The sequence below is a fragment of the Cricetulus griseus genome (genome assembly GCF_003668045.3).
Source record: "Cricetulus griseus strain 17A/GY chromosome 1 unlocalized genomic scaffold, alternate assembly CriGri-PICRH-1.0 chr1_0, whole genome shotgun sequence".
In the NCBI taxonomy this organism is placed as follows: domain Eukaryota; kingdom Metazoa; phylum Chordata; class Mammalia; order Rodentia; family Cricetidae; genus Cricetulus; species Cricetulus griseus.
Window position 1 is genome coordinate 235,815,377 of NW_023276806.1, and position 13,366 is coordinate 235,828,742.

At 40.0% G+C, this 13,366-nt stretch overlaps 1 protein-coding gene across 2 annotated transcripts in view; it reads right to left on the reverse strand.

The window, feature by feature from the left end:
* Galnt7 (polypeptide N-acetylgalactosaminyltransferase 7) overlaps window positions 1-13,366 on the reverse strand; it is a 128,312-nt gene that overhangs the window by 18,192 nt on the left and 96,754 nt on the right. The window contains exons 3-6 of one of the 2 annotated variants that reach the window (XM_027394087.2): window positions 11,062-11,228; window positions 5,115-5,245; window positions 4,788-4,867; window positions 2,413-2,595 (exon numbers count right to left, since the gene is read on the reverse strand). In XM_027394087.2, coding sequence (XP_027249888.1) covers window positions 2,413-2,595; window positions 4,788-4,867; window positions 5,115-5,245; window positions 11,062-11,228 — 561 coding nt within the window. Of the gene's footprint in view, window positions 1-2,412; window positions 2,596-2,740; window positions 2,924-4,787; window positions 4,868-5,114; window positions 5,246-11,061; window positions 11,229-13,366 lie in introns of both variants that reach the window. The other variant, XM_027394088.2, reaches the window with a different exon arrangement.

The window sequence follows — 13,366 nt, forward strand, 5'->3', positions numbered from 1 at the left end:
ATAGAAACAAAGCCCTACTATCCCTTCACATACAGACAGACAGCCTTTAAGAATACAGCGCAAGAGTGCACGGAACAGACAAGACTGATGGCCAAACATTAAGAAACTGTAAATCCTTCATAAAAGAATATGCTCTGCGTCAATTTACCAAAACTTCTGAAATAATTCTTTAGACTATGGTGTTTTACCACTAGAGGGCGCCTTGGTTCTTTTGTTGATTTAAACATTTCTTTGTAATTAAGATAAAAATTTCTCTTTCTCTCCCGAAACACAGAGCCATCCGGACATTGTCTATTGATTGCTCCTTCAATGATTTATGAGTCATCCTGGGATGAGCGAAACTATACACCATGGAAGCAATCTGCCATCTTTTTAATTTTATAGCTCAAGGCCTCACCAAACAATGGTGTAAATCACCTAAGAACAACACGGTTCATTCCGAGTTTGCAAATGTAGTAGAGGAATGACATAAGGAACAGGACATGGGACATCAACTGTCACTGTACCCAGAGGTGAGAGCACCGAAGAGTAGACTTCTTGCACAGATCTTAAGTTCAGTACATTTTAGGAGAAAGAGAAAAAAAAAATGTTCTGTAACTTTTGGAGCCACTTCCACTATTGAAGAAATGATAGCAGAATAATTTCACCACATTCCGGGCATTCCTGCTTACTACTAAATGATTAATGTATTACGATCCTCAAGCTTTAGGGAACTAAATACTGTTAGAATTCCTTATTCCTCAATCACACTAACGCTCCACCTTGAAAAGGTGTGTGTGTGTAATTTGTGTACCACTTACTATAATATAAATCACACAAGGACATATTTAATTATTTATATTTTTATTTTTGACACAGGGTCTCACTATATTGTTTTGCTTGACCCAAAACTTGCTGTGTAGACCAGGCTAACCTTGACCTCACAAGCCCACCTGCCTCTGCCTCCCTGGTGCTGGGATTAATAGCAGGTGTCACCATGTCAGCAAGGGAACATAATTTGAAAAGGTCATTCTCCTCTAAAATAGTGGCTAGTGCAGAGTAAACAGTCAACAAACATATGTTGAGCAGATAATGAGTCAGGTTAATATTTTTAGTACAGAAAATCCCACCAAGAGCTGTTTACTTATGCCTTTCTTAAAATACGCTGCCTAAACCACTAAGCTGGTACACTGGTTATACTTTCAGGTCATATTTACTTAGCTGCCATTTAACATTATTTCATTATGATTGTACCTCGCTGCTCTTTTAATATATTCCCATTCATCTCCATATATACTTGAAGATGCTGCTTTAATATGTTCACGACTTAGCTAACTAAACGAATCCCCCCGGCAAACTCTCTTAGTTGACTTTCAAAACACGCCTTTCTGGAAGGAACTGCTGGACACACTGAGGTAGGCAGTGGACCCTTGCTTTTTCTCCTAGGCATCTGTGAGCTTAAACAGGCCAGCAGAAGATTCCTGGATTCTCCTGAACTTTAAGTTTTTGAATGAAAATTTGGAAGCTGTCCCGTAAAAGCCTGAAGCTCTGTAATTTCCTCATGTTTGCCATTCAGTGTCCCGATCACAACATGCCCACATCCATGACAGGAAAGCACTTCCCCCAAGGAGTTCTGACACGAGCAGTGTGGCAGGGAGAAAGAGAATAAAAGCAGAACCACGGGACAAATTACATGAATAAATAAATAGTAAACATACAATGGACATGGTTGCACTAGCATTTCATTTGGGGTCACTTTTTGAAAGACTATAAAATGTTCCAATTGAAAGATGAAAAGGAGATAGTAAAATCAATTATTCTATTTGAAGATTCACAAGAAGGGACAGAAGCCGATTTGGGGATGGAGTCTTCTCTTAATCAAACATTCTTTCAAGAACCATGCAACGAAGGATTCTATACAACGTTTCTAAAGCCGTGTGTTTGTATTCATCACATTTCACTGATACAAAATTAGTATCAGACCTTTAGCATATAAAACAAAAGGGAGAAACCAAAAATCTCTTGCTAGTGCACTGTCAAGACTGCACCCAAGACTTCAAGGTGCAAATTGTGAGTCTTGAGCTGTCAGCAGTTTGTATACTAATGGACAGAATACACTCTGCTGTTTGGTCTCTTTGGCCAGCAGGAAAAGGCTGTTTCCTTCTTTCCTGCTAATGCTTCAAATTACTAACACCTTTCACTTCTTTTTCCCCAATGAAAGAGTATAATTCACATTAGTGGGGCTTGCATTTAGGGTAAAAGCTGTTACAGGAGCCAATGTGAATTCAAAGCCTTGAAGCTACAAGGAGCAAAGCGCTGTCAGGATTGAGAACAGCTCCAGTTCTTACAGCAAGTTTTCAGCGTGGCAAGCAATTAATAGATTAGCATCAACCAGAGAAAAGGGAGGAGGTAGGTAAGTGATTTAGTGATTACCGATACGGTTCAGTTTTTGTCTTTCTCAGTCTCTTCTCGCGAGAGGTCAGAGGAACCCGTTTCCAGAGCATACTCCAATCCCATGCTCCTCGGGCATACCCATCTTCATCACCACCCCCTTGGGGTATAATTTCATATGTGTTGCCATTTATGACATCTATAATCGGCACAGTGCAAATGGTTCTGTGTTGTATTGATGATGCAGCAAGATCAAATGGAAACGTATGCATGGGCCCATATATTTATACCAGTTCATAGGGAAAGGAAAAAAAAAAAAGGACTTAGGTAAAACATTCAACATAAAAAAATATAAAGTAATAATCTTTACCGATAAGGTTCAGTTTTATGTTTTCTTTTGGCCTTTTCCTTGTGGCTTAGTGGAATACGTTTCCATAGCATACTCCAGTCCCAGGCCCCTCTGGCAAAACCATCTTCATCCCCACCTTGCTGTGGTTCAATGGAATAATCATTCCCGTCTATGTAATCTATTAGAGGCACAGTACATGTTGCTCTGAAACATTTACAGAAAATGAAAACGCATTTAAGAACCCCAAACTGACTAGTGCAGCAAGCCTAACTACATCGACTTCTTTTGTAGTTGGTTTCACTTTGCCTTAGGAAACTATTTTCTAACTGGGGGCACAGAGTAAAATAAGGTCTCGGGAAAGCCAAGGCCTGTGTTAGCATAAGGGCAGAGTGGAAGGGAGTTTATCCTAGCTGTCCAAACACCTGGGGCCAAGAGCCATCCCACTGAGTTTGCTAAGTGTTTTCTCCCTTTTACTTGGCGTTTTTTACTGGCAGCTCTTCTCATAGTAACTCTGCAGTATTTACGAGATTTTTCTGCCTGCTGCTTTCTCTCTGTGTCCCTCATTCAAAATGTCTCCAAGGTTTTGTGTATGTACACCCACGGACAGCACATTTGTAACAGCTTCCTTCAACTTTTTGTTGATTCTTTGGAAGCAGTTATTATGAACATATCCTTCTGTGCTTTCACGTAATTTTCTTCCCTCCTTTTATTACAAAGCAACACAACTCCCTTAAACCAAAATAAAACCTCATGCTCTGTATTTTATTTCACTTAAAAAAAAAGAAAGCCAAAAAAGATGCAATAGTATCTGTTAAGGAATTTAAGGAATGAACTAAGAATATGGAGGATAGAAGAAAAAAAAATCCTTGCATTTGGGTTTTGTAAAATGCTAGCACTGAGTAACCAATTGGATGCAGAGTTGTTGTTAAAATGACCCAAAACCCTGCTCATCATAACAGAAAGGGTTGAAAATGGGTCTCCCAAAATGGAGAGCACAGAGAAACGAAAATCTGTGGGACTCAGAGCCTTGATATGAGGGAAGTGTATTCTAGAAGAGAGCTTTCTTCTCTCCCCAACATGAACTCACAGGAGGGCCACTGTGTGATACCAGGAGTTTCCACTGGAACCTTTGGAAAGCCTTGGTTCTGGGAAGACTTCCACATTGCCCTGGAGACAGTGGCTGGCTACCGGGTTAGTTATCTTTCCTCTCGCCACATTCTTTTCACAAGTTATAATAAATGTTGAACTGTCAAGAAACACTGAGATCTGTCTAACAGTTTATTAAATAACAGGTTTGTGTCAAATTCATTTTTCTTAGGCTTAGTACTGTTTTTGCAAAGTGTAGCTAATCTTCTCTACAGCAGGGCTGCTGTGGCGATTAAACCAGTCAGCATGTGCAATGTTTATGATGGGCTTTCACCTTCACTCTGATGAGAAGTCTCCCAGTTCTTTCTCTGACCCATGCTTTTTCCCACAAGAATACATTGCATTCACCTAGACTGTAAACTAGAATTCTGGACAGGAAGTCACAAAAGCTTTTGGAACTAGGGACTGATGCTGTCTTTTGGTGTTTTAGACATTTCTGTATATTGATAGTGATGACTGTCTTCCATCATTGTCTATTTCTAACTAGAAGTTTTCATAGGAACCAGAAGACTTGAAGTTAGTAATAGCAGGCCCTTATCATCTAAATCATTTAATCATGTAATCACCTAATAGGCCACAAGAAACCCAAAGGTTTAATTTCAAGACATGCTTCTTCAAGTCTTCAGAGCCTTTATCCAGTTTCAAGGGAGGAATTAATACTATTCTTTGAGAAAGTCTCAACAGAATACCAAGACAACTGTGCAAGGGGACACTAGCTTTCCCAAATACAGGCTGGCTACATCTGAATAGCCCAAAACATCCATCTAGCTCCACCCAGGGAATAAACAGCTCTAGGAAAACATGTCTCACACACACCTGACAAACTAGATGGAATGGGGATGACAGAGGAGAATAATGTTTGTCCTTCTAGGACAAGGTTTACTTTTCAACTAGGAAAGAAAAAAAAGCAAGGTGATGTTACCTGTCCTTAGATATGGGAGCTACAAGTGGAGCATACCAGTTAACTGCCACCTCACAGTGGGCATCAAGGTATATCAAAACCTTAAAAAAAAGAGGCAGGGTGAAAGAATACTCCTCACATATATCATATATATCCTCATATACATCATATATCACACACAATTTAAAATTAGATGCTAATGTAAATTAGCATTTTAGCCAATTTTGCCATATAAATCATCTTTTCAAACCAACATTCTCATTTATATTAAACAAAAACCAAAACACAAGTGAAGGATAATTAAAAAACAAAACCATATTGGCACTGGGAAGAGCACACATTTCCTACCTGTCCGAGTTTAGCCTTCTGTGCACCAATGCTTCGAGCTTGAATTAAACCCTCTCTTCTCTCATTTCGAAACACCTTTACGAGACCATTCCACAGCTTTATGTAGTCATCCAGTTTTTCTTTTAAGTGTTCTGTGAATTAAAAAAAAATATCCACAGCCAATATTGTAGACTTTTACATAGAAGCTTTTTTTCCCCCTCTCTCAAGAAATAAAGATTGGATACAGATGTGCTGTGTAGTCACTAATCTTACATGAATCAGACTGACTGTTAAATCTGTTACAATGGAAGGGAAGGGCTGGAGGTGTAGGTCAGTGGTAGACGACCTGCAAAGCGTTTATGAGGCCGTGGGTTCAGTCCTGTGCCATCACACCAAAGGAAGATGGAAGGCAAAAAGTGTTACAAGTTAAGTTGTAAGCTTACTATACCTACTGAGGATTGAGTAGCATAAAAATTACCAAGCATCCCTGTGAAGATGAAAGGAATATTAAGATTTACAAATGTCAGATGTAAAAATTAAAAAGAAAAAATATATAGCATTTTGCAGTTGAAAGAAGTGGTGGTTCAGCTGGGTGGTGGTGGCACAGGCCTTTAATTCCAACACTTGAGAGGCAGCGGCAGGAGGATCTCTGTAAGTTTGAAGACAGCCTTAGTCTACAGAGTGAGTTCCAGGATAGCCAGGGCTACACAGAGAAACCAATAAAATAAAATAAAATAAAATAAAATAAAATAAAATAAAAAGAAGTGGTGGTTCTGTTATGTGACTTCCTGGAGTCTACACGGGGCATAGGCTGCTTAACGTTCTGTTTCTGGGCCACCATTCTCCCATCAACAGAGGTGCAGAAAACTACAGTCCTGCTGTGATGAAGGCTAGCCACCGAGTTGGCCCTAACAATCAAAAGACCCATTTTTGTCTGTAGCTTAACATTACAAGGATGTGTATAATTAAATTATAATTATTATAATTACATATATATATATATATATATATATATATATATATATATATATGTTTGTAACTTAGTAGAGTAAATTCTAGGCTATGAAAACCAGGCACAATTGGCAAAGTTTGCACCTTGGCTTCCCATTGGAAAATAACAGCTTTTGTTTATCACTGTGAGCCCAGGAAATTGGCTCACCAGCTAGAACAAGCTCCCAGTCCTGCTGAGACACTTCCCAAGGATGTAGAAATTGTCCTAAAAATTGTTAAAACTCTGGCTCATCAGTACAAAAACCACCCAAAAATTGCTGTATTTAGATATGAGCTGGTGGTAAATGGGTATGTTAGATCATATACTTAATGGTTTGCTTGTTTTTGGAGACTTTTTAAATGTTTCTGTTTGTTTCAAGATAGAGATCATATAGCTGAGGCTGGCCCTGAACTGTTTTTTTTTTTTTTTTTTTTAGATAGGGTCTCTCTGTATAGCTCCTAGCTGTCCTGGAATTCACTTTGTAGGCCAGAAGACAGCATGGTATCCCTTAGGACTGGAGTTATAAATGGTGGTGAGCCATGTTGTTGCTGGGAATCAAACACTAATCCTCTGGAAGAGCAGCCAGTGCTCTTACGTCTCCCCAACTCTAGACTGGAACTCTTGATCCTCCAGCCTGGGCCTCCTAAGCACTGCTATTATAGATGCGCATCACCACACCACTGAGTTGATTACCAACAAGATACCCACCCATATAGGCTTTCAGAATTAAGATATCACACACACACACACACACACAGAGAGAGGAGAGGAGAGAGAGAGAGAGAGAGAGAGAGAGAGAGAGAGAGAGAGAGAAGAGAGAGAGAGATATTTTGGTACCATTTTTTAATGACTCTTACAAGTAAAATTCTCAGGCTTGATTATATTTTCTTGTCAAAATATTTGGTCTTTCTTTTCTTTTCTTTTTTTTTGGGGGGGGGGCGCTTTTTGAGACAGGGTTTCTCTTTATAGCACAGGCTGTCTTAGAACTCTCTCTGTAGACCAGACTGATCTCTGCCTCCTGAGTGCTGAGATTTAAGGCACGAACTGCCCCCACCCAGGGATTTTCCCTTTCAAAATCAGTTGTTTCTTTCTTTGTAAAAGAACTTTTGCCTTTTTTTTTTTTTCTTCAAAGCTTGGTGCAGTCCTACATTACTATTCCCCAAAGTCTTTCTTAATTCCATTAGGGCTGTCTTTGGGACATGTTTCTTAAAAACATACCTTAAATCCATCTTACTGTACAGAAGTGAGTGACCTGTTCTTTCAAATTTAGACTCTCAATCAAGACAAATGGCTTCCTTGTGACCTCACACTGTGCTAGACTGTATTTGGGCTTCCAAGTACCCATTGCCACTTTCTAGGTGAATATTGCCTTTCTACAAACCAGGTATGCCAGGCTGAGTTTGTGCAGAAAGACTGTGGGTCACTCGTGAGCAGTAGCCTTAAGAGTCACTCCACTAGTGTTGTTCTGTCTGCTCCTTTTTCCATCTCTGTGTAGGTAGTACACAGCTGAGGCTACTGTGTAGGTGTGTCATGTGAGAAGCAGGGACAGGAATGCCCTGAAGGACACACAGTGGGATTGGGAAACCCTGGGCGGCAGCAGACCCTAAAGCAGAACCGAGAAAACTGCTCTGCTGATACAGACATAATGTAGCACCGAGAAAACCCTATGCAGACCCTAATGTAGGACCGAGCTGCAGCAGATCTCTAAGGCAGGCCGGAGAAAACCCTCTGCTGCTTCAGACCTCTAAGCATCTGGGGCTGTTCCATCTGAAGCCACTTTAGCCTAATCCGCACAGCATGGGGAGGAGCCTGTTCTGTTTAAAGGGCCCAAATCTGGCTAAGAGAGAGCACTGTCATTTCCGGAAGCATAATGGTTATGAAAAGTAGTTATGGAGCTGGAGAGAGGGCTCAGCGCTTAAGAGCACTGGCTGCTGCTCTTCCAGAGATCCTGAGTTCAGTTCCCAGAGACCACATGGTGGCTCACAACCATCTGTAATGAGATCTGGTGTCCTCTTCATACATGCAGGCAGAACACTGTATGCATAATAAATAAATATATCTTTAAAACTGAGTAGTTAGATCCTTTAAGGGATTTCGTATTATTTTGTCCCTAAGATAAAAATTAAAACTTCAAGGTTTCCTTTTTTACTGGGGCAAGATGCAAGCCAAGTTTTTATCTGGGCCTGAGTAACCAAATACTACAATTTTCCTGAAGTTAGTAGCAAAAGATTGTAATGTTGTTTTGAGATTGGGAACACTAATTACAGACCTTCTGAACTCCGGTTCCAGGGGAGTCTGAAAGTTTCTACCTGCTGTGAGGTAAGCAGGTCCTGCCTGAGTGTCAGAGCTATAAGACGCACTGACGTGAAAAAGTCAGATGCTGATATACAAAATAAGACTGTTTTTAATTTAAATTTAAAAAAAGTAAAAGAAAAAAAGTCAGATGCACAAATACCTCAAGCATCAGGGTCCTCTGTTCTTTTTGGGGCCAAAAAGTTATTTTAGGAAGGCAAAGTATCTATTCTTTTTATAACGTTGATTAAATATTAATAGTAAAGTTTTCATAATCAGTACCAAGGCAGGAGAATTCAGAAAGTAGTTTTGCAGATTTAGATTTTTTTATAGGCCTAAAAATCACCATATGAGTGTTTGCTGGCCTCCATGTAAGTGCATGGCATGTGCGCTATGTTCCTGGAGGCCAGCGGGGGGCATAGCATCACCTGGAACTGGATTTAGAGATGGCAGTGGGCCATCTTCAGCTCCTTAAAGTCTATTTCCAAATGCTTGTCTTGCAGAAAAATGACTATTTTTGATAAAAGCATTTCTGTCATAAAAACTGCAACCAAGGTAAGATATCTAAGTTCAATATATTTAATTTAGCTAAGCATTTAAAGTATACATCTAGAGTGATTAAAAGTTAATAATTGAATAAAGTTATCAGCTGCAAAAAAGTGAGAGAAGGAAATAAATCAAAATTTTCCTTTTTCTCTAGGGCTAGCAATTGTGAGCACATCAACATTTTAGTCATGTCCTTGAAGAAGCAGCAAAAGTTTGCCCAAACGTGGAGAGTTCTGAATTGCACTCTGGAGGAAGCTCAATTTAGGAAGCTGTATTAGCTATTCTGAAAGGTATTTTTATGGTACTCATGTCCCATCTTCAACCCTAACATCAGATTTGGTGGTTACACCTTATATAGAAAAACGTGAATCTCATTTGTTGGAATGCAAACATCCTGTTCTCACTAAGTAGTTGAAATCTTCAGTCAGTTAAAAAAACACCAATTGTTTTGTGACAAGCAGAAATAAATAAATATGCAGATTTGCATTGAAGAAGCCACATGCCACTTTCATTTGCATGCTGACTTAGGATCTGGGCTACAATATGACCTCTACATTTCTGTAATTAAGAATATATATCTAACTTAAAATAATGTATCGAAAGAAATTATTCACAATTAATTTTAAAAATAAATTCACTTCTCTAGAAAATCACCACTTGATCACTCTCTTGCCAAGCTGAACCAAGATGATGCAACACTTGGCTAAATACTGTAACTGCCTCCTTTAAAAGAATGAAGAGCAAGTCAGGTGCAGCCTGGGATGAGAGTGCTTGGGAGGTTATCTGTAGCTACATGGAGAGTTCAAGGCTAGCTTGGGTTACAGGAGTCCCCACATGTTCTTTCTTCCTCCTCTTAACAAAACAAAACAAAACAAAACAAAAAGCCTTCATGGGCCCAGACCTGTAGACCCAAAGCTGCAGGATCTCCATGACTCAGGGCAACAGCAGGATAACTAAAAGGAGTCCCAGTGAGGGCTCAGCACCAGTGGTACAGCAGAAACCAGAGGCCTCAAACCAGACTAATGACTCACTGCAATGAACATTTGCAAGTACAGATGAATGGACAAAAGGGTTTACCATGTGATCCAATGTCACACTACAGTTTCCATGATGAGATTGATTTTTCCTTTTTCTCTCTTGAGTTTTATTTTATTTTGGGGGAGGGTTGCAAGGGCACAGGGCAGATAAAAGGGGGTGGGGGAAAGCATGGGGTGTAGACGCATGATGTGAAAGACACGAAGAATAAATACAAAAGGTAGAAAACCTTCATAACTATTTCTTTTTAATATTTGAAATCAGATACAGAATAAAATGAGCTGGAGAAGACGTGTTCTGTATTGAAAACCTAACCCAGTGTGGCCAGTATAATGGTTAATGGGAGAACTTGGCGGGATCTAGCTCTAAATGCAGGAGGCACCATCCCACAGTCATAGGTCCTTGACTGAAAAAGGAAAAAATGAGCGGAGCATCAACATTTATCTCCCTCCCTTTTCTCACGATGGACCCAATGTACCCTCAAATTGTAGTCCAAAATAACCCAGTTCTTCTTAAGGTGCTTTTGTCGGGTATTTTGTCACAGCAACTCAAAAAGTAACTAATATACTCCCATTTTCAGGACAAATCCAGAATTTGCATCACTGTTCAAGTGTAAAATGAAGTCTGTGAGGTAGGTTCATGGATTTCCGTTTGAGAGCTATGGCTGGAGCTTCAGGTGACTCCGAAAAATATACATGATCCTGTTTTTCAATCTTTCAGTGAGTTATTCCTATAGCTCAATTTTTTTGTGAAACCCAAGCCCCACAGACTTGGTACAGCAGCTGACAATGCTTGAAGACAGTCTTGAACTCATGGATTTAAATCTAGCAGTTAATTACTACCTCTGAGACTGCTGGCAAGTCATGTGGTTTCTTTGAGCCTCCTGTATAAAATAGAGATAATTATAATACTGTAAAAGTTACTGTTAGGATCAAACAAAACGACATATATAGTGCTTGGCACAGTGATAATATAGTAACATATCTGTAGATCCCCTTCATTTTAAAAGCTTATTTTGAAATAACATTTTAGTAATACTTATAATTGACTTATTTTCTAGTCAGAATTTTCTAGCCAAAGTGTCAAGTCAATAGCCATGGTTACCTTTACTGCTGAAATCATCAATTAACACAATTTCTGCTAAATACTTCCTTGGTGTCCTTTTGATTACACTGTGTACTGTTCTCATGAGGGTTGACCATCCTTCATTATGGAAGACAATGACAACGCTGGAAGTGAGCAGGTTTTCATCATAATGCCAGTACTTGCATCTGTAAAAAGAAAATTTCATCATATGTATTTAGAGGGACTCTATAACACTTGGCTTCAAAGTCTCTGTGATTGAATTTTCTGATTGGATTAAATATTATTGACTTATCTAAGGAAACAGTAGGAAGCGCTTTGGATCTCAGCAGAGACATAAGATCACAGAGAGAAGCTGGTGTTTAAAGTTACTCTTAGATAGAGCTCCTTGGTACCAGCACACTGTGGGATAAAAGAAATAGCTTATGAATCAATGCTGAGGAGGCTAAAGATACTATTACAGTTGTCAGCTTGTTTTCTACGACACAGATATCACTTTATTTTCCTTTTTGAAACGAGCTTTTAAGTGCAGGAGATTTATTCTGTTGACTAATATAACAGTAAAAAATATTCAGAAAAAATTAAGCAGGCTAACCAGGGACACATGGGAGTCTTTGGAAAATTTACTAGTAAATGGGTACAGCTCTAATACTGTCTGGGCCTACTGGATTGACAAAGAAGGACCTTTGGCTACCCTACAAATGGATGTTTGAGATAACAGTAGCAGGAAGAAAGCTGTTGGAAGCCTCTTCCTAACTCTCAGAACAGGGTCTGATGAAGACTCCAGAGACAGACTTGATGAGCACATCTGAAAGCGGGTAAGCCAAAGTTAGAAGCCTCATTAGAACGTGTCCCCAAAGTTCAAGTGTTACAAACCCAATCCCTAAAAGCAAGGGTGTTGGGAGGTAGAGCCGAGAGGGTGAGTAAACATAATCATCCTGTTATCATCACACCAGGTTTCTCAAAACCATGAGTCTAGTCCCTTCTACTGCCTATTGCTTCCTGTCACTCCTGTACACAGGAACAATTCTGCTCTCAACCCCCCCCCCCACCCATTAGATGCAGCAAGGAGGTCCATGCCTGACGCTTGTCCCTTAATCTGAAAGTTTCTCCACACTCAGAATTTTGACGTTTCATTTCTTCCTAGTTCTCACTGTGTGGTCTTTTGTAGCAACACAAAATGGACTAAAACCAGTGTGTCAGGAGCTGATAAAGAATTCAGTGTCCTCAAGGAGACAGAACATCCCTCAGTCAGAGCCAGAAGAAGGCAACATCTCAAGAATGCATGGCCTTTCAATCACTGGATGCTACAAAGAAACGTGACCTCCCTCCATGGCAGAGAAACACCCTCCAGAAGTGTGAGCCCTGGGCTAAGGAGCCAGCCCAACCCAAGCTGCAGGGCAACACAGATTGTGTTCTCTTTAACCACAGGCTTCTCTTTGTCACAAGCAGCCTGAATGAATGCAGGTTCTTGACAAAGTTTAGCTCTGACAGCTTTTCTGGTTTGATGTGAGGAGAAAAAGCTAAAGCGAAGCGCACAGGGTGTGCTCTTCATCCACAGCGTCTTTATAGGAACACTGGGTAAGGAGCGAGATCCTGGACTAGTAAAATGGCTCAGCAGGTAAAGGTGCAGAAACACTGTGCCTGAAGATCTGAGTTTGATCCCTATGATGGAAGGACAGAGCTGATGCCTGCAAGTTAAACCCTGGCTTCCACATACAATAAACATGAAAAGGAAGAAAAAGAACTATGCATGATTTTGCACCATGTCTCACCTTACTGCTGTAAAATCTGCAATAGAGTCATCTCCCTTTGTCTGAGGTTTTTGCTTTCTGGGCTTCTTGTGATCAAACATGGCTCAGTAATAGAGTACCATACAGTTAAGATAGCAGGAGAGACACTCTTGAGAACTTAGTTTATGAGCAGTTACTGGTATCTGTTAACCTTTTAGGATACTTAATTTATAGACTGTTTTTTTTATCATAGGAATACATGTTTAGGAAAAAATGTTGTATACATATAAACAAGAATGGCACTATGTGTGTCTCCAGGAACTACTTAAGGGTCTTGACAGTATCGTCCCTGGATAACTCACTGGGAGTTGCCCCGTAAAGAAAACCAAATGCAGCGAGAAGCCACTTGTATGTGGATGGGTCTAGTTCCATGCTGTTGATTCATTTCTGCTCTCCAGCACCTCATGCTCCAAGAGAGCTTTTCAATCTTCTAGCATCAAGGACAGCAGTGGCTCAGCTATGCTGGGGAACTGCTCTGACCACCAGTGTTCATTATCAGATTAGAAGCTTGTAATGTGGAGTGAGGAATGTTT